Below are 21,709 nucleotides of genomic sequence, written 5' to 3' on the forward strand. Positions count from 1 at the left end.
GATTCTGCAGTATCGTGACTGATTATGTATGAGGTTGATTAGCATGGTCCATATTAGAATGATTAAAGGCGGCGTTCAAGGCATGCTCATGTATGCATTTTTCCAAGGTGATTGTCATTTTAAAACTGTAAATTGCATAGAAATGTGTGTATACCAGATTTTATACATTTGATTTTTTTTTTGGTGTATGCATTTTCCTGTTATTTTGGTGTGCACATATTTTCACTCTTGAATCCACACAAAGTTTTATAAATGAGGCACCAAGTGAGCAGCAAGCTGCAAAAATACTGGGAGAGGGTTCTGTTTCAGTGATAATGGTGGCAGTAGTGGGATGCCTTTACACAGCTACTGGTGTGGTTTGAGCACCACTACCTCTGGTATAACGCAACACTTTACTCTAATGATATAACTGCTCAGGTTACTTGTACAATTCATTCTTAATGTAAGCTTAGCATCACATTCAATATTGGAGTCTTTACAAGAAACTAAAAATCCACATTGAAAGGTAAGCAAATTGAGCTGATTTTTTTGTAATAATTGCTAAGGTTATGTAAAAAGTTATTTCAATGATTTCATTGTTTTGTTTTTCTTCGTTTCTTATTGAAAAATACTTTTTTATTGCGTGTTTAAATAAAGCTTCACGTAAAGGGTACGCGGAGTATTGTGGGTAGCCCATCTGTTGTTATGTTGAGGTCGAGGCCCTAGTCACGTGTCTAGGGTTAGTTTTAGCGATTGAGTCTTCAGCCAACATGGCGAGCGCGGGGGGAGAGGCAGGCTCTGCGGGAGTTGGTGGCGAGGAAGCTTTTCAGATTTTTTACACTGAGGTGAGATAATTAAGAATAATATGAGGGAAGGGAAAGTATACCTTAAAAGGCGTACACCGGTATTAGCTGTTTCAGGTCTCATTTCCTCGGGTTGCATGCTGTCCAGGGCCTTTGCGACTTCACCCCATTGCCTGGCGATAGAGTGCCAAGAGACTGAAGAAGATAAAAGAGCAGTAGGCGCGCAGCGATTTAAAATGAGTTTGCCTTGCCCAGTGACAACGTTTTAATGAAATAGTCTCTTCATAGTTTTGGTCGCTCTCGGTATCCATCACATCCATTAGTGTTTGTGCATCTTGAGAAGCCTGTGGATTCTGTGGAGAATTACGAACCCTACTGGTCAGCACTGTTGTGTACTTTATATACCAGATGTCTTTTGACCTACATTATTGTATCATGTATGCATCAGAATACTGTAAATGCTAGAACGCTTTCAGAAAGTGTCAATTTGTTGTTGTGGTGGTTTGAGCTGAAGATCATTTTCATTAAAATTTTAAATAACTTAATGCAATGTGTATATAAAAGCTGTCATCTGCTTTGGCGCACAGTTTTGGAGATGTGGCAGTGCTTTGTCCAATTAATTTTGAATAGCTTTATCCACGATCGCATAGTGGTTAGTGTAGCTACTTACCCATCTAACTTTTACAGAGCTGGCATATATATGTGTGGAATATTAATTTCTGTTGTGCTTGGGTTTTCTGTGTGCCTAATAGATGTATGAAATTTATAGGAAGCTGTACAATGGTCTGACATTTCCAACTTTGGACTTGTGAATGGCTGTCAATCTTGATGGACTGGCGTGCTGTTCTGTTGCTTTATGTTCGGGTTCTTCAAGTTCGGCCTTACAAACCCGCAGTGGTTGGAGCTTTTTTGTGCTAACTTGTTTGTTAATCATAAGCCAGTTATTGCTTCTGAAAAATTATTACTCAAGCAACATTTTTCAGCGCTATTTCCATTAATTTGCCTGTTAAGGTTCCTGACATTTACTTGGTTTTTTTTAGCTTTCAGTATCTGCATTCTTAGTTTTTAGTGGCTTCAGGAGCTACCAGTTAAATGAGATAGAAATAACAAAATAAGGTGTAGTTCCCAGTCAATCCTAGTCCCATCCTCTGTTTCCTTCATGAAGAATCTGGTTTAGTAAATATTTGGAAGAGAGAGGAAAAAGTGAAGGACTTAGAGATGCTAAATCATTTGGACAGTATTCCTTTTTTAAAAAAAAACAAACTTATAGGAATAACATAACATGATACGGCAGAGTAAAAGCACTTAAAATTGATAAAATTAAGTAAGTTCTAGTATTGGTGAACATTGATTTCTCGTTAAGTAACTTGGATTATAACAAAAACCTGCAATCCTTTTGGACTGAACCAGAGAATCTTATGCAGTTTTTTTTTAAAAACCAATGCTGTACTGTAAGTGTATTAATGCATATCTTTCTTTCTTGAACATGAACAGGTAAAACAAATTGAGAAGCGAGATTCAGTTTTAACACCAAAGCAACAAATTGAAAGACTAACCCGGCCTGGTTCATCTTATTTTAATCTTAATCCTTATGAGGTAAGGTCTTTCAAAAGTGTTTTTGTATAGTTTCTTCAAACAGCATGTCTTCTTAATTTAAATGAAAATATTTATTTTTAGAAAAAAATATTTTGAAAACTTTTCTCAGATCCCTCAAAATATCTGTATGGCAGCTGCTGAAGAACAGCTCCTCTGGAATGCCATTTTTTTCCATCATCGAGGTGTTTCTGGTGGTGTAAAAATACCTAGTAGTTCTTGTGGCTTATTATTGTTTAATTTTAGTTAGGGGACACAGAAGCTGAATGTTGGAGTCCAGATTCTTAAATAAATAAGCTGCTCAGGTACTATAGCATTGGGCACCTCAGTGCATCCAGGAATTGCTATTTATCAGAGACACACTTGCTTTTTTGAATCACTTGTGACTGCATTCTCGCAGAGTAAACTTTGGAGGTCAGATAGATGTGATTACAGGCTTTTGTGGTTGGGACGATAAGCTGTGGACATGTTTTTCTCAGATCTGTGGGCAGGATCATTTGCAACCCCTGTAGTATGTTTGGAGGCTCTATGAAGTGTACACTGCAGGGTGCTGAAGATACTTTGTTGAGAAAACACCTCTGACCAGTGGCTTTATTGTTTTCTTGTCCAGTTCAGATTTGTTCCTCTAAGACGACCCCTTAAAAACAAGCTTATGAGCATAGCTCATATTTTAAAAACTTTTGTACGAGATCATGTCTTTGGATAGGTAAAAAAGCTTTCAGTATCTGCTTCCTCTTTCAAGAGATTCAATGATAGGTATTTGCTTAGGTTAAAAGTGTCTCACTCAGATTCTGGAGGATCACAGTGACTGCAGTTTTTCATTCCAGCTACTTTTTTTCATTAGTATCCAATTACTGCTTCCAACATGATGCCAACTCTCATTTTTGCCTGTGTCCATCACTCAATATTTGTTTCAATAAAATATTAAAAAAATGAAAGTGAAATTTTGAGAAATATTGATGTGGCCTGTTGCTCTCAGAAAAAAAAATCAGTGTTTTTTCTTGTGGTAGAAATAGAGTGCTAATGAACAATTGCATTGAGTTTCGTTTACATCAAGAATTGGCTTCTAATTAAGAAATTAGTTATAGCAAAAATCTAGTCCCTTCAGGAACTGAGTTTGAGACCCCTGAGTAATTTGGTCATCTGCTGGCTCAGTTTGCATGTTTTTATTTTTTGGCCCCTGGTTAGAAAAAATAATCTTAAAAAGAAAGTCAAGTAGAAGTTAAGTTGGAATTAAGAAAAAAGTGTGGTAAATTAACTGTGTTAATAGGTTACTAATTAAGATAGTGGCTTTAATGAAAACCAGCCACTTTCAACCCTCCATGATCTGAATTTGATACCCCTGGCTTAGGTCTTGTTACTGCAGTTGGTGTGCAAGAAACTGTGGCTCTGAACACCATACTCAAGTGTGATCCATGCATAGACCGATAGTCTGCATGTTGTTCGGGGTTCTTTCATTTCAGGTGGCCAAAAAAAGATCGATTGTGTCGCCCCTGGTTGTATGAAGAGTGTTTTTGCCAAGAATGTTCAGGTTGGGTTTTTGCAAATTTAAGCCATTTCCTCACAGTCAAAGTGAAGCTTTTTCTTTTCTTTGTTTTTTTCGTCATGGAATAGTCTACCATGGCAATTCTGTGTTTGGTTTATGCCATCTGCAGCTATGGAGAGAAGAGCCCAGTAAACCTCCAATTAGTATATTCAATTTAAAAATAGTGCTTTAAATGTAAAATTCTGTTGGTTTATTATAGTGGCATTACCCGTGTAATTGGCCATTAACCTATTTATTAAAGTATTGTGGTAAGTTAAGTTTACTTTTGCATTTGTCAGTTATTTTTATTTGTTTTAGGTGTAAATGCCAACTTATGTCTGTATTTTATGTTGACAATAATTCCCCAAGATATTCAGAAAGCTTCTATTTTTATAACAGAATGTTCGATAGTGGTGTCTCGCAATACATTTGATAAGTCTGAGAAATATATCACAGATAAAATCATAATCGGTCATAAATTTTCATCAAATTAAATGACTAGGCACAACAGAGGTGAGTGATTCTTCACACCTTTTCATTATGGTTACAAGTCTGTTATGTCACAAAGTATTGTGACATCACCTCATTTTGGGAGCTGCTGAACTTTTGTAGTTAGCCTACTGTCTGAACAAGCATATATGGCATAGGCAGAGGTCAGGTATAGTATCAGCCCACATTTTATCTTTTTTTTGAAAAACCTAAAATCTGAAGTTTGGGTTTGTCCTCCATGTGTACTTTCCAGAACTATGTTTCTTTTTCTTGCAATCTGCTCTAGGTCTCCAATGTTCATCGGCATTATATGCATTGTACGCCCAGTTGAGTCGTCATGTACTGTCAATTCTTGTATTCGCAAGAATACACTCTTACGACTGGTGACTTGTTATGACAAATTAAGCAGTTTTGATTTTGAGTCATGGAGGGGTATGACTGAGGAACTGATGAAGTTACACTGCAAAGCTTAAAATCTTGGGCTTGCACTGCAACTTTCTGCGATTTGCTTAAGATTATGTCAATGAAGCCAATCATTAGAAAATCATTGAAATGTTGCAGTGTGACACTGGCTTTATAGAATTATTTTATGACTTTTCAGGACTTATCAAATTGTTTGGGATGAAAACTGGAGGAGACTATGCCAGTTTGAGTTCTCATTGTGTGATTTTTTTTTTCCCCCCTTTGTTTCTGTAGGTGTTACAGCTTGATCCAGAAGCAACAGATGAAGAAATTAAGAAAAGATTTAGACAGGTATTTCAAGATTTATGTATTTTCAATAGATGTTCTGTGTGTTTTTTTTTTTTTTTATTAATAGCTTTTGAATATTATACAGGATGAACTGTTTTACATGCTGCTATTTTTCTAAAATTGTTTTAATGTATGCATGTTAATGGCTAGGATCAGTTTTTGTTTCCTTTTAAATCTCTTCACCTAATCATTACAAATTGTTGCTTCCATGATACTTCAGCAGCTACTCCATGTTTTATTTTTAGACATATTTAGCATTTCAGTACAAAACCATAGCAAGAAACAGATAGTTCCCAAATGCAATAATATCTTGTTTATTATGGGAACAAAAAGCACAACATCTTCACTGGAAATTCGGTAAACCTGGAGAACTAAAAGTAATAGGTGGCAGGCACCAAAATGTTTCATTAGTATGCATTTGTTTAAATTACTCTGCCTGCTCTAAGATGGGGAAAGTTTTTTTTTTTTTAAATATAAAACAAGTTAGGTTTTTCTGAGCTTTCTAAAATTTGGGATTGTGGAATTATACTAGCTGGTTCTTTCATGTTGTAGTCTTCAGATTTTATCACATTTGTGAAATGGGGTGTTCTTTTATTATTGTGTGAAGATTAGTTGTTATTTAAGTCTTTAGCCTTTTCAATGCCAGAGCATAATTTTAATATTAGTGCTTCCACCCTGTTAGAGCCACGGCCAAGGAGCGACATTAAATCTGAAAAGAATCATGTTTGTATCATGTGACAAATATCAGTCTGTACCTGTACAAAAATACAAGAGAGATGTCATACTTCGGAACAAAACGCACAATGTTAAATGTAACAATTATTAAAACACAGCAGAAATTAAGCCACACTTATTTTGGGAAAAATTGCAGGTTTGATAAGGTGCCCTGGCTAGTTCTAGGAATTCTGTGTATGTATTTTCTACCTTAATTTTAGCACTTTTTAAAGGACAATTCAGTTTATTTGCATTAAGCAGCCACAGTTTACAGCTCAATGAGTGTCTATACTAATAAAAGGCAAAGCCCTCACTGACTGACTGACTCACTCACTCATCACTAATTCTCCAACTTCCCGTGTAGGTAGAAGGCTGAAATTTGGCAGGCTCATTCCTTACAGCTTACTTACAAAAGTTAAGCAGGTTTCATTTAGAAATTCTACGCGTAACGGTCGACAATGTCTGCCATGTTAAACTTTCTTATTTATGGCCCCATCTTCACGAAATTTGGTAGGCGGCTTCCCTGCGCTAACCAAAACCAATGTACGTACTTATTTTGGTGGTATGACGCCACTGTCGGCCGCCATATTGAACTTTCCAACGGTCTTTGTTAACTATGGGCCCATCTTCAAGAATCCTACTTACGTAGGATTAACTTAACTGAATCCTACTTACGTACATATATACCATATATCCGTAGCCTGCAGCTCGGTCACCGTGTGAGGCAACGTTGGGTCCCCCATCCCCATGCCTCCCACGTTGTTGGCTGCCTGCCTATATACAATACAATACAGTACAATACAGTTTATTTTTGTATAGCCCAAAATCACACAGGAAATGGCTCAATGGGCTTTACCAGGCCCTGCCTCTTGACAGCCCCCTAGTCTTGACTCTCTGAGAAGACAAGGAGAAACTCCCAAAAAAACCTTGTAGGGAAAAATGGAAGAAACCTTGGGAAAGGCAGTTTAAAGAGAGACCCCTTTCCAGGTAGGTTGGACTGTCGCTTCGGTCTCTTCATTCCCTTCCTTGCTTCGCCACGGTATTCATGTCTCCCTGCTGATAACTACAGCCTTTTCATTTAATCCACGGCTTCCCCACTGTTTTATTGTTCGTTTATTACGATTATAGTTATTGTGTAGGTATTTTAGACTTACTTAACATTGTTCAGGTACCCATTTCCTTTATCGTTCCAACCGTACCCCCATTGACATGTCTATCAAGGTGATCACCATCGATCAAAGAACTGTCATCTACCGAGTGGTTTCCATGCCCGGAGATACCACCTACCTTTTCCATTCTCTTTGTTACATATTGCACGGCCATATCAGGCTCACTCTTGATATCCGGAGGAACATTGTGTCTTATGTATTAAATGACTGGGACAGGTTCAAGGTGTGGACTGATGACGGTACAGGAGATAATTATACTACACAGGAGCACTAGAAGAGTGAAATGCTTAAGCCATTCACCTATGGTTCTGCATGTGAGTTGATGGCTACCTTTGAATTGTTCGGTTGTCGCTTTCAAGTGTACTGAAATGGCCAAATATTTTACACTTTTGGACAACCGCCAATGGCTCTTAAAGATCTTAGATTCACAGGTGACGATTTGAGTAGTGGACACTTTGATGTTTATGAATGTTTCAACTCTCAAAAGCTGGATGCGAAGTTATCGATGAAACCAGTTGTATGCTTACAACGCTTGACAGATGCCGAATGTCACTTCAACACAACAAGTCCTGCAAATAATAACGTAATTGAAACAAACCATGAAACTCAAACCGATTATGACAGCAGCAATCGAAGCTGTGAGATCTGAGGCAAGTTTGCTTTTCACATGGCCAGCTGTACGTTGCATTCTCAAGAGTAAGCTCAGTGCACAGCTTGGTCATATTACAACCGGAGGGCCGAACTGACAACTTGGCATATAAAGAGATCCTTAACAAATAATTATTGGTATATTTTCCCTCAGTTTAAAAAGGTTTAATTTTCTTCTTAATGAAAATTTTAAGGCATTACTTCGCCGCGGCGAAGCGCAAGTATTTTGCTAGTCTTATTAATAATTAAGGACCTGGGAGTAAACTAGTAAACTTTTCTGGTTGTACCTTGCTTTAAGCTTTGTATAGATTTCATCCACTTCAAGTGCAGTGATTCCAGAGTGGGATATCGCTTTGCTTTCAGCACAAACATGGCTGCAAGAAAATGGTAGCACTAGGGTGGAGAGGATTGTTTGCAGATATTTACTGCATCCAAGAGACAAATTGAAAAGAGTAATTTTGAACTTGTTCAGGCATGTTATAAACATTAACCAGTGCTGAAGAATTTTTTCAATTTCTGAAACTGTTTCATGATGGTCTTGGCTTTAAAATGATAACAAATGTTTCAGTGAATTCAAATCAGTTAGACAAATTGTTGGCTAAAAAGCCTGTTCGTCATTCGTAGTTTTTTCAGCAACAGTCTTCCTTTAATGAATATATTTGAGATGTTCACTCTGGTTACACATTAGGTATTCACACCGGAGCCTAACTTCAAGACAGATGCTGCTTTCATGGGAGTTTTATGTGTTTCTACATGAAACATATGTCCCCACTTTGTGGAGGCCTGATATTACTATTCATTTGCTGCTTGGTCCACAATTTGGCTTAAAAATGCAGTTTCTGGCTGACTAGGTTACTTTTTTATTTCAAATCATTAAAGACAGCACTATACAACAACTTAAGAGAATGGGGGAAGCATTGTTTTCCATGAATTGTCAGACTTGGAACTTACACTTTAAGAGCATTTACATGAAATTTCCAGTCTTTCCAATAGCAGCAAAAGCTTTAGGAGTGTTCAGTGAGTTATGCAAAAGAAAAATGAAAATTATGTTTTGTTTGTTGGGGAACATTAATTGAAAACATTACCCTAACTGTATATATAGAAGTGGTAATTTACACACACATACTCACCATAGGTACCCTGGTGTAGTGGACAACCTCACACTTTTTGTATTTAAAACTCGCAACATCACAATTGACAGAGCTAGTACTGTTACATTTTTGTAAATCTGGTACCCAATTAGTCCTGAAGTATCAGTTCTAGTGACATTCTTAGTAATGAGTCCTGCATTGACTGATTTACCTCCAGTATGCCATTATTGTCCCTGTCAGGTGTGCTCACTTGGCCTGCTGCTGGTCACAGATTTGTGAATAAGTTTCATTGATACACTTGTAGCACGTGCAGTTCTGCAATGTTATTTTCTCATATGTACGCAGCACAGTGCAAGGTGTGAAGCAACAGTATAGCTCTGACCTGAACTTATCAGTTTATCATGACCAGCATTCATTTCATAATATACAAACACTGTTGTCAACCAACATATGCAATTGATAGCCTCCCAGATTTAGACAGCTTGCTTTCACACTAGCAGTTGTTATGATCATAATGAATCTAATAATACGCCTCTGCAAGTTTCTCATCAGCTGGAGTAACTTGTTGTTCAAAGCATTTTTGTCAGCATCACTGTACTACAGACATTTCATAAGAAAATTAAATGCTTCCTGTACCTCTGTTTGGCATGATACCTTCCAAAATGAGATTCACCTCAAAACAAATGAGTTATTCCTTAAACATAATAGCTTTTTATCATGATCTTAGTAGGTGTTTTCCATAAAGCATTGCAACTCCCTAAAGAAAGATCAATTATCATGAATGAAGCTTTTTTTCTTGATTAAATATTGTTTTTACTAAATATGTAAAGAATTGTAACATGCCTATTTTCCTTGCAGCTATCCATTTTGGTTCACCCGGACAAAAATCAAGATGATGTAGAGCGGGCTCAAAAAGCGTTTGAAGGTAGATTTTTTTATTTTTATTTTTATTATCTATCTATATCTGTCTCTATCTATCTCTCTCTATCTATCTATCTACATCCTTAGGAACAACAGTTAATCAATGTTACTATTTTTTATATTTTAAGTTCTTCAAGGCATAATGGGTACAATCTTCACTCATTAATTTAGGGTACACAACTGGAAGAAATTTAAATCCAAGTTGTTGTATTAGTTATTTTAAAGAACTTCTCACCCCTTTGAACAGTTGCTGTTTGATCTGGAATGCTACAATCCTAGAACTCATTGTGTTCAATGACATCTTCATCAGTGACTTGGCAAAGGGGTAAACAATTAAAAAAATGCTTTAAGATCACTGATATTGGAAGTAAGAAGTTGTCCCTTAGTTACGATAGTTTAAAGTCATATGACTATGTTTAATGAGAGCCATATGTCCCTTTTTATGTGAATTATACTTTGTTCCTGCAGCTGTTGATAAAGCCTATAAGATGCTTCAGGACAGTGACCAGAAGAAGCGTGCTATTGATGTGATCCATGCAGGAAAAGAGTATGTGGAACATATGGTGAGTGTGCAATATTGATGACCTCTCTGTAAGATTCTTCACTTACGTCTACAAGTTATTTACATACTGTAAAATGTATATAGCTTTTCTCAGACAAATGAAGCAAGACTTTAGTTTGAATAATTTAGTGAATGCCATTGCCGGTGTTACTAAATATGTTTTAATTCTGTTTTCTAGTCTCTCATTAATAAATGGCCCCTTCTGCTTTCACATGCATATTTTAAGGTGAAAAACAAAGTTACATATGCACCAAATGTATTTTAACAGTCAAAAATATTGCAAAACCATGAACATGCAACTCTTTATTTCCCTGATTATTTGATATCAATAGCTTCTTCTTGCTATGGCATAAGTGTTGATTTAAGCATTCTCTTTGTTATTTAACAATTTGTTGAGCATTGTGCTTTCCAAAATGTCTATTCTTTCTGTCAATATGCAGCCTAGAAAGAATTTGCATTAAGTGGGTTCTGCTTATATAGCCCGTGGGTTTTGCTGAGTGTATTAGATGTTGCCTGAGAGGTTTTCTTTAGGAGCTATACAGAGAAAAAGTGCTTTGTTTTTACTGTACTATTCAATCTAACAAGTGCTGAAATTACAACTTTAATGAGGGAAAGAAGTAGGTCAAGTGGGGCATGGTCCTTGATAAGCTTTACTGTATTTAGAATGAGAAGTCAAGCAAAATGACACTTTTTATTGGCTAACTGTAGAACAAACTGAGGTTTTGATTAGAGGCTTCAGTGGCTGAGAATTTCAGTTGTTAATATTGAAAATGCATAGCTTGCAATTATTTTTTGAAAATTTAAACTGTAAATTTTATTTTTCCATTTAATTATGAATATAGAGAAAAAATAAGCAATTTAGATATTACACGTTTGCCTTTTTCTTTTCTTTCAAGATGAAGGAAAAGAAGAAGCAACTAAAGAAAGAAGGAAAGCCTTTGATGGTTGAAGAAGATGACCCTGAAATGGTAAAGTATTAATGAAAACTGGGATGCAGAGAAATCATGATTTTGTTTGGGTATGCCAGGACTCCTCATCTTTTTTTCTTTCCCTAGAACAAACTTTATAGTAACCAGTACACAGTACCAGATGATAACATTCCTATACCAGCCTGTAGCATAACTTGGATCCCACAAGTCCAGTCCTAATTGGTGATAGCACCAAATTTCTTTGTTCTTTATGTTATGATCAAGTCTAGAATGTTTTGTCTCTTGATATAGTGAGTAGGTGCAGGATGTACCCTTTCCCAGTTTACAATAATTGTGGAGGACCTATTAAATATCACAAAAGTATCTTATTCCTATTACTGGATTTTACAAAGCAATCTTGATGGTGAGGGAATAGAGGAATTTTCATGGCAAAGAAGACCAGTCTATATTTGATCATTTCTTATTTGCCCAGTAGCTTCGTTACTGGGACTGGCACTGAAAATATTTCAGTGTTTCCTGCTGACTTCCTTTTCAAGAAATCAAGAAAGCTGCCTCTTAAGTCTTGCACCAGAGTTTTAACGCAGTGGGTAATGATAAACCAGTATGTACAAAATGTGGTAAAAGAAGTGAAAAGCTAAAAAAATTCACAATAATAAAAAAAAAAAAAATTGGTATTACAATATAAGTATACAATTATTATGATACAGGTCCATATTCTTGGACAGAAAACCATTTAGTATTATTTAATGATTTTGGACATACAGCCAAATTGTGAAACAATACTATTAATATTATATGCTGCTCTCTGAACTGTCAAAATTCCCAAGTCACTTTTTTTTTTTTCACTTTGCTATCCTGCCCTTGTAAAATTCAGTATATAGATTAGAAATTAATTCAGCTAATTTAATAAGTGAAACTTTTTGTTTGTTATAAACTTCATGGAAGAAATTGTTTTTTTTTTTTCTTATTTAGTTCAGACAAGCTGTGTATAAGCAGACTATGAAACTATTTGCTGAGCTGGAAATAAAGAGAAAAGAGAGAGAGGCCAAGGAAATGCATGAAAGGTAATATTTATACTTTCTCCATTGTCCACATTTTGTTTTCTTAAAACCAATGTATATGCTATTTTGTTAATTGTCTTTGATATGTAATTATTGTAAAAGCTTTTAACATATTCTGGAATTTGTTTTATAAACTATGCTATAGATTCACGTTCTCCAATGACATAAAATCACAAATTTACACATAATGCATATATAATGCATATAATGCACACTACAATTAAACAAAATTGTTAGAGTGCAGCTTACTTTCTTTTTTTTTTTATGACAGTAATTCTTAGTTTTATTGTGGTCACTACAAACCACCTCACTAACTTTTAGCCAAGAGTAGAGCAATATAATCACATAAAAAAATCCATGCTGTTGTTACCATAACACCTTTTCAGGATGGCACCACATTCACGGCTTGAGCAATGTTGTCATGTATGTAAATACAAGCAAAATCTGTGTTCTGTGCTCTTTGGTTTTGTACACACGAAAAGATTTATATCTGCCTTGTTAAAACTACTGAGCTACTGAATTATTATTGCCTTTGTTACAAAATACATTTTCTGTCACAAAGTACAACAATTTTTTAAATGGTCATATGCTAAAATTCCTCTGGGGACAAATAAAGTTCTGTCTCTGTATTTCGGTCCCTCTCTCTGACATTATTTTCTAGCCCTTTTATTTATATAAACATCTGTATAGATATTAGGTGGCACTGAATTTTTTTTAAAGGAAGTAAATCCTTTTATTTTTCTCAACTTGCTTCTTTCTTGCTATAGAGGTTTATAGGGTTCAAAAAGGCTAATTATGTGAAATCTGTGAAACAAGAATAAAACCATTTGAGATATTGACACAAGCATTTGTTATAGAACCAAATGTTTAAAAATGGTAAACCTCCTGTTAAATCTGTTAATCCAGTTTAGAAGTGTAATTTATTATTCATGCTTTTGTGCCTTTAAGAGGTTTTGACGTTTAGACTTTGTTTTTAATGCTGTTAGATGCTCACGGAGTGGATTTGTTATTTCAGTTCTTTTGCAGTACTTCACTACACAACTTTTTTTACAGCATCATCTTGTATTACAAGACAACAAGGCAACTGATGAGCTAAGATAATTAACAGAGCAGCTACAAAGGCTCAAGAAAAAGTTATGGTCTTTTACCTTTTTATCACATCCAGAAAACAAGTGTGTCGGTTCAGTTTTAACTTTTTTTCCAGAAAGCCATACGTAACAAATTTTTATTTTTTTTTTTTTTTTACAAAAACATATATAGTCATACATATGGTAAGGAATTCATTGCCTTATTATTGTAGCCATTAGCCTCAGTTTTTCTTGGAACCACAGTTACATACCTGCAATACTTTCTGTTTGGCATTGTCTAAAGGTAATTTTTCTTTTAGTTAAAAGCATACAGTCTAAGTCTCCCATATGTTTTGCATGTTTCTTTGGTGATTTCTACTGTGGCATGTTAGATCAAATAATTATTTCCTGTTATTAAATAATGTATTGATTGTTGTGCTAAGACTTTTTTTAAAAACTACACTGTTTTTAGGAGAGCTACACAACAGTAATATACTAACAGTAACCTGATTCTGTATGCCATACCTGAAACACTATCTAACTAACATTGTATAATTTTTGTTAATTTAAAAAAGTAGTTTCCACCATTTCTCGAGCACAAAACAAAATATATATATTCTCTCACACAATATATTTTGGAGTGACTGCAGGTTTTCATTCTAACCCTTTTCCTAATTAGTGAACTGTTTTTGCTGCTAACTAATTTATTTTAAATAAATTTTTTTTTGACTTGCTCTTGAAGACTCCGACCCCTTAATTTTCTTTTTCTTTAACTGCCAAACAATACTGAGATACAAAATGAGTCAAAACATGACCAGCAAACTATATCCATCATACCATATCTGAAAATAAACAAAGATGAAGGTCTCAGGTCAATAAAGCATTTTAACATTGCTCTTAGAAAAAAGAAAATCAACAATTTCCGGCATGTATACTATTGCACAATAAGAGCAAGAACAAGCCATGGAATAAATGGGTTTAATTAACAAGAATCAGTGCCTAATTAAGCAACTGCTTGGAGTAAAATTGGTTGGAATTTGAGGCTCTGACCTAGTTGGTCTTCTGATGGCTTACTCGCTTCAATGTCCATTTCTGTTTGGGTGCCGTTTAAGGAAAGAAATAAAGAAATTCCGGAGAATAAATCTTAAAAAACAAGTCAATTAAAATTAATTCAAAAGAAGTTATTCAGCAAAAGAAGGTCATTAATTAAGAAAAGGGTTAAAATAAAAACCTGTGGCCCTCCAGGACCGGAGTTTGAGAACACTGAATTAATTGATAATGGCAAAACTGCTTAAATGTAAATATATATATGTACTTATAGGTTTTAATCATAAATTGCACTACAGCTTTTTGTTGTTAAAATATACATTTAATATATTTATAAAGGTTTTTTTTTTCTGTAGAGTATCAGCGTAGAGTACAAGTGTAATTCCTGAATTTAATTCTAAATATCGATTTTAATTACATAGTTCTTGTTTCTTACCAAAACATTTGCTGTATGACATACAGTACAAATCTTTAAAATCTTGCAAATGTATCAAATGTTCATAAGTTCTTTATAAAGAAGACACAAAACTTACATGCTTAACAAGTTTATAAGTAAAAAATACAAGCCTATTGTTTACTAAGCAGCAATTTCAAATTGGTCCTTTTTCCAATTAAAATGTAAGCTGCTACACTTAAGCAAGCTCGCTATCCAAACTGTAATGGTGTCCCCTTTTAACTAAAAAAACAAATTAAAAAGGTCTGAATTCAAGTAGCTTTTCTTTTTGTTTGTCAAATTGCACAAGAAGAGTTCTACGATTTTCCTTTCTCGGTTTATACTAGATTTCCTTTCTTTAATGTAAGACAAAGATTTGTGATAAAACAAGTCTCCACTGGTGCTCTTTTTGTGTCGGCAGCTGATTCTATTGCGCCACGGAGGCAGTCATAGTAAACAGGTGTCACTGTCGCATGTTAAGGCAGCTTTTTGTTTCTGTAGTTATATTTTTGAATAAAAGCGCAATTGTTGTATTAGATTTCTATCTTTTGTGAAAGTATGTCTTTGATACTTCAGGCTTCATACATTATATAGTTTATGCCTACATTTTGTCTTCTACTAGTAGAATATAAAAAAGTTTCTGTTTTAACAATGTGTTTATACAGATTACTGTAGAAATGGAACAGACGTGAAATGCATGTGTTCCAAACAACGATCTATTATTTCCACTCTAAAACTCCTCTTCACTCCCAGAAAATCAATCAAGGCATGAGCTGGTAGAAGTCTGTGCACGTTCTAAGTCGGTGGGGGGTGGAATAGCCGGCTGCTTGCAACCTGATTTTTATCAGCACATTTAGATGACAAAAGACGCTGGTGGAGAGCTGTGAACGATTTTAAGAAGCGATTTAAGGTGGGACGGATTTACAAGTTTTTTCGTAGGCTCTGGTAATTCTAGTGTTAAACCACTTCTATTAGCAGACGAGAACTGTACAGAATTTATATCAAAACAAATCAGTTTCTTTCTAGAGACAAATACATCCTCAGATGTCTCTGCAGGATTCTCTGGGGAAACTCCTCTAAAGGCCTTCTCAAGAGGACAGATTATTTCATATCTTTCCCACAGAAATAAATTAAAAACCAAGTAGATATCAGAGCTAACCAGCGAAATTACTAGAATAGATCAAGAACATGCCAGATTTCCAAGTGAGGCTCTTCATTGGAAAAGGCAAGCTCTGCATTCAGAGCTCAACCTCTTAACAATTAAAGAAACTGAACAACTCATTTAAAAAAAAAAAAAAAAGACATCATTACTATGAACACGGAGAGAAAGATATTAAGCTCTTAGCTCAACAAATCCACAAGCAAGATGTTCGCAATGCAATCACCAATATGAACGGAGATAAAATCATTGACCATAAAAATATAATGCTCACATTTAGAGACTACTATAAATCCTTATATTCTACTGAGTTTAAAGAAGACAACACACAATCTAATGCATTTCTGGATGCATTACAGATACCACAAATAGATCCTCTTAGTGCGTAGGAATTGGATAAACCTCTGGCGCTATCAAAATTACTAGATGCTATAAAGTCACTTCAGAGTGGGAAAGCAGCAGGCCCTGATGTTGACCTTGTCGAATTTTATAAGAAATTCTCCACTCGGCTAGCTCCCCTCTTATTAGCAACATTTACAGAAGCTAGAGACAATCAAATTCTACCTCAAACTTTTCGCCAAGCATTAATCACCGTCTTTCCTAAACAAAATAAGGACTTATTACAATGTACAACATGCAGAACAATTTCACTTCTGAGTAATGATGTTCAGATACTCTCAAGTCCTAGCTAGAAGGATGGAAAAAGTGCTGCTTTCATAAGATCAAATTGGATATATGAAAGGCTTCCAATCTTTGACATCTGTTTAATGTAATATATTCACCACCAAAGTCAAACACACAAGATATCATTGGATGCAGAAAAAGTATTTGATGTGATTGAATGGAACAACCTTTTCACTACATTAGAGAAATTTGGGTTTGGCCCGAACATTTGTGCATGGATCAAACTACTGTATACCAATCCAGGAGCTTCAGTTTGTATTAACATTTGTTCAGGCTACTTTAAACTAGAACGTGGTACCAGACAAAGATGCCCCTTGTCACCACTGCTGTTTGCAGTCGCCATTGAACCACTAGCAGTTCACTGTCGAAATGCTTATCAGATAAAAGGGATTATCAGAGAAGTACTTAAACAGAAAATTTCTCTATATGCAGATGATATGGTACTGTATATATCAGACCCACAAAATACTCTGCCTGCAATCTTAACAGCACTTACAGAATTTCAAAAGATCACTGGTCTCAGAATTAATTTGAATAAAAGTGTGCTCTTTCCAGTGAATTCTCAAGCATACAATATTAGATTGGATACCTACCTTTTATCATTGCAGGTCAGTTTAAATACCTAGGGGTAAATATCACAAGTAAACATAAAGCTCTTTATGAACAAAGTTTCGTCGTCTGTATGGAAAAAATTAAGCAAGACTTGCATAGATGGTCAACCCTTCATCACACTCTAGCTGGAAGAATTAACATTGTTAAGATGAATATCCTTCCTAAGCTTCTCATTTTATTTCAAAACATTCCAATAAACATCTATACATTTTGTAAGCTATTAGATAAAACCATAACCTAATTTATTTGGAACTTAAAACATCCATGTATTCAAAGAGTGACCCTACAAAGACCTAAGGCAGAAGGTGGCATGGCTCTACCCTACTTTCAGTTTTATTACTGGCCAGCAAACATACAAGCTATAAAAACCTGGATACAAATAGATGAACATACACATGCTTGGTGCGCAATAGAAATAAAATCCTGCAGTACTTCTTTATATTCCCTGCTTTGTGCCCCTATTAATGCAAGTTATTGCCGATATACTAATAACCCAATTGTGCTTCACTCACTGAGAATATGGAGCCAATGTAGAAAGCATTTACGGAGAATCTTTTATCTGTGGCACCTCTGCATGAGATCCACCTTTTTCAACCCTTGCCAACATATACAGTTTTTAATATCTGGAAAACATTTGGGATTAAATTACTTAGCGATCTTTATATAGACAACATCTTTGCATACTATGAACAATTACATTCCAAATTTAACTTTCCAGCAACACATTTCTTTCACCATCTTCAAATTAGAAACTTTGTTAAACAGAACCTGCCCGATTTTCCCACCTTTCTCTATGCTGGAAAAAATATTGCTCAACTTCGAGGACTCGGAAAGCATTTCTGCAATATATAAAATTATTTTTCAATCTCTCCCTTTCAAATATCCAAGAGGACAATGGGAAAAGGATCTCTCACTCAACACATCAGAAAAGGAGTGGAAGGTAGCAATGCAGAGAATTCACTCAAGCTCCATATACGCAAAGCATACAATTATTCAACTCAAAATTATATATCAAGCACATCTGTCTCGCTTAAAACTGTCCAAAATGTTTCCAGGGCAAGATCCAACCTGTGAACGCTGCAATCAAGTTCCAGCCTCACTGGACCACATGTTTTGGGCCTGCACCAAATTAACATCATTCTGGACAAAAAATGTTAAGTGCTTTTCAGACTGCCTTGGTGTCACAATCCCTTCTAATTAATTAACAGCTGTGTTTGGTGTTCTTCCAGATGGGCTTAAAGTGGAGAAGGACAAACAAACTGCGATTGTCTTTACTACACTATTGGCACACAGACTTATTTTGCTAAACTGGAAGAATCCTAACTCTCCTATTTTAAGTCAGTGGGTAACTGATATTTTGTATTATTTGAAATTGGAAAAAATCAAATTCTCACTTAGAGGATCTGTGCAGAACTTTTTCAAAACCTGGCAGGATCTAATCAATAATATGTTAGAATAAGCTATTAAAGCACTGAGGAAGCAGATTCACTTCCCATTCATGTTTCTTCTCTATTTACCTTTAAACTCTGTTTATTTTTGCTAGCTCTAAGTTTTACTCCGTTGGTCATGCTCTCTTTCTCAGGGGTGGGGGTTGATTTGTTTTCAATCTTATTTTTTGTAAAAATTGATCTATTTAAATGGAATGATTACAATAAAATTAGAAAAAAAATATACTGTTCCTGCCTCATGTTGCAAGGTGCTGTCAAAAGATTTCTTTAAAGTATGTTCAGACTTTTCATGCTCACTTATCAGGCTTACTGGAAAACCTAATTGAAACTGGAAACATATGTGTGCAAATAGAGTAACATAGCAGTTTATTGCAACAGTTTTAGAGGTGAGCAAGTATCAGGGAACCTATCCTAGAAAATGTGAGATTTCGTATTAGAGATTAGTTGTTAGATACTTGCATAACAAAGTATTATGTTTGCAAGAAAAGTGCCATCCTTTTAATTAATGAGATTTTCAGCGCTTGTATGTAGTACAAGTTATAAACTATCTGCTTTCCAAGCTTATGACTGAAACGTACGTCAGAAATGAAAAACTATATTTTTTTCCTTTTTTTAATCCAATTGAATCTGTGTGCATTTTAAGTGATGCTGATGCTTGTCTTCAAAGGTTTTGGATTTTCTTTTATTTATATGTTTTGTTTTGTGATCCTTTTTTAATCATTGGACCAATATTTCACTGAAGTGTGGATCTGGAGCCTCTGTATTATTTATTTGTCTGTTTGCTGCATTCATAGCATTAGCACCCTATTGTTTCAGTCACATTTGGTCTTTTTGATTGTAACAACATTGCTGTCTCATATTAGCAATGTGTAGAAGCTGAGCTTTGTGTTTCTGTTTGCAGTCTAGTGTAATTTTTTAACCACATATGTATTTAAAGGTGGCATGATGTTCCCAAACTTGAGTTCTTAGTACCTTCCTTACTACTTGTGATGCAGGTGTGGGCATATTTATTTAGTCTTTTTTTCATCAGTAGCCCTAAATTGTATGGAATGTTATTTCATACACATATGTACAAAATTAACGTTTTTCGTTTAAATGTGTTTTCTGTTTTGTTTCAGAAAAAGACAACGAGAAGAAGAAATTGAAGCACAAGAAAAAGCCAAGCGTGAGAGAGAGTGGCAGAAAAATTTCGAGGTATTTTGTCCATATTGTTTTAAGCTTTCAGAGCCCCACTTGAGAATATTTTTACAGTGTAATAATTTTATGACCACAAGATTGTCTGTAGAGGAAATACAGGTGTATATATAAACCTTCTGTAGCATTCTGCATCTAACAAAGATAACATACTGTCAATCTTAATATGTTCTTAAAGGGTGCTATTTCAGTCCCTCCAGTCAGGAGGGATATATGCATCAGGTTCAGTTGTTTCTCAAAGTGATCCTTCCACCTTTTCACAGCATCTCTAGTTGTGATCAGCATTTTACCGCCATTGGTTAGAATAATGGGTCCTGGAGTTACCTCCATAAAAAAAACTAACTTTTGTGGGTTTTGCTCCTTGCAGTTGCATCAAAATTATCAAAACTATCAACTCAATCACTAACCTTTGGGTGAAGATGCTCCTGTACCTGATATACTTATGGATTTTGTTTTTCTTTAGCATGGTGTTCATAGTTGACAAACCATGACTAGCACAGAAATGCGATTAAATGTGTCCTACTCTGATTTAACACAAAAATCCCAGAAGCAAACAGACACTGCAAAATATGGTGAATGTCATTTTTCTTTGCATGTGACATTCACATCAACATATCATTTGAAGTATTTTTTCTTTAATTCGTTTTTATTCTTGGATAAAAGCACACTTGTGTTTTTAAAAGAAAAAAAAAATTGTATTAACACTGTTGTAGCTGTGTGTTCCAAGAATAAAACTAAATATAAAAAAATGAAGGAGGTCAGGGACAATGAAAAAATGTGTAGGCTTCAGGGATTCTAGTGTTAATTCAAACAATAATGCCCCCAACCCCCCGAATAGCTGTTAGGTGCATAGACAAACAGTCAGACTTTATTGCTGCAACTTGGTTTCATCCACCACGCTTATTTCACTGGGCTAGAACCTACCTTGGGTGTTATTTATGGGTATCCTTGTAACCATTGGGTGAGGAAAAACTCAATTGCCATGCAGAGTGGGGCATCCAGCTCTATTTACTGTGTAGTTGGTTTTTCAGTCTTCTTGCATGAGCTGCAGCTATTTTCCTACCACAGATGCTAGATTTCATGTCTAAAGAGCCACTGTCTATTGCCAAGTTCTAGTATGCCTTTTATCTGTTCTACTGTTGCCCACAACCTGACTGAACTGCACTTTATAGGACCTCCACATAACATTCTAGGCAGAGCCTTACTAGACCTGTGTAGGTCTTAAAACCAAACCAGTGCTTTACAAGCAAAGTCCCAGAGACAGACTCCTGGAGTGTATCCCAATATCCTTGTTCAAGCTGAGCTTCTCTTAGGTACAGTATATTTAAACCTACATATGTATCACTACACATTCCAAACTCCAAATTTCCTATGATGAGACACTTACAGGGAGGAAATATAGCCTCTTACTGAATGATTGGAAAGTATACATATATACATGCATGCATGCATGTAAATGTATACATATTGATGCATAAAAAAATGGAAGATGATTTTCATACTTTGCCATTCTGTTACAGCTGACCTTTATGTACAGAAATGTGTAAATATGTTTCTTGTCCAGCTGATGGTGCTAGATGTCCATTTTTTTCTGTTATTCTTTCCTTGGTTCATCTATTAACAGTAGTATTAATGGTTTATTTGTGTTTTGAACACCTTTGAATATTTGTTACTAAGTATGTTTATTTTTTTTATTCAGGTGATTTTAAAAAAATTAATTAGTCGGGACATTAACAAGTAAAGGAGCATTTTAAGAATGTATGATAAAGTAAAATCATATCGATAGCACTTTGTGTTTGCAGCTTTTTAATTAATTTCTGTATTTTTTGAC

At 35.2% G+C, this 21,709-nt stretch overlaps 1 protein-coding gene across 1 annotated transcript in view; it reads left to right on the forward strand.

Annotated features, from left to right (window-relative positions):
* The first annotated feature begins 707 nt into the window (after positions 1–707).
* dnajc8 (DnaJ (Hsp40) homolog, subfamily C, member 8) overlaps positions 708–21,709 on the forward strand; it is a 30,304-nt gene continuing 9,302 nt past the window's right edge. Inside the window, exons 1-8 of the mRNA XM_039740175.1 lie at positions 708–824; positions 2,277–2,378; positions 5,086–5,142; positions 9,620–9,686; positions 10,151–10,245; positions 11,141–11,212; positions 12,146–12,237; positions 19,803–19,878. Of these exons, the coding sequence (XP_039596109.1) occupies positions 750–824; positions 2,277–2,378; positions 5,086–5,142; positions 9,620–9,686; positions 10,151–10,245; positions 11,141–11,212; positions 12,146–12,237; positions 19,803–19,878 (636 nt within the window). The 5' untranslated portion in view covers positions 708–749. The remainder of the gene's footprint in view (positions 825–2,276; positions 2,379–5,085; positions 5,143–9,619; positions 9,687–10,150; positions 10,246–11,140; positions 11,213–12,145; positions 12,238–19,802; positions 19,879–21,709) is intronic.

Source organism: Polypterus senegalus, chromosome 17 (assembly GCF_016835505.1).
Source record: "Polypterus senegalus isolate Bchr_013 chromosome 17, ASM1683550v1, whole genome shotgun sequence".
Taxonomy (NCBI): Eukaryota; Metazoa; Chordata; class Cladistia; order Polypteriformes; family Polypteridae; genus Polypterus; species Polypterus senegalus.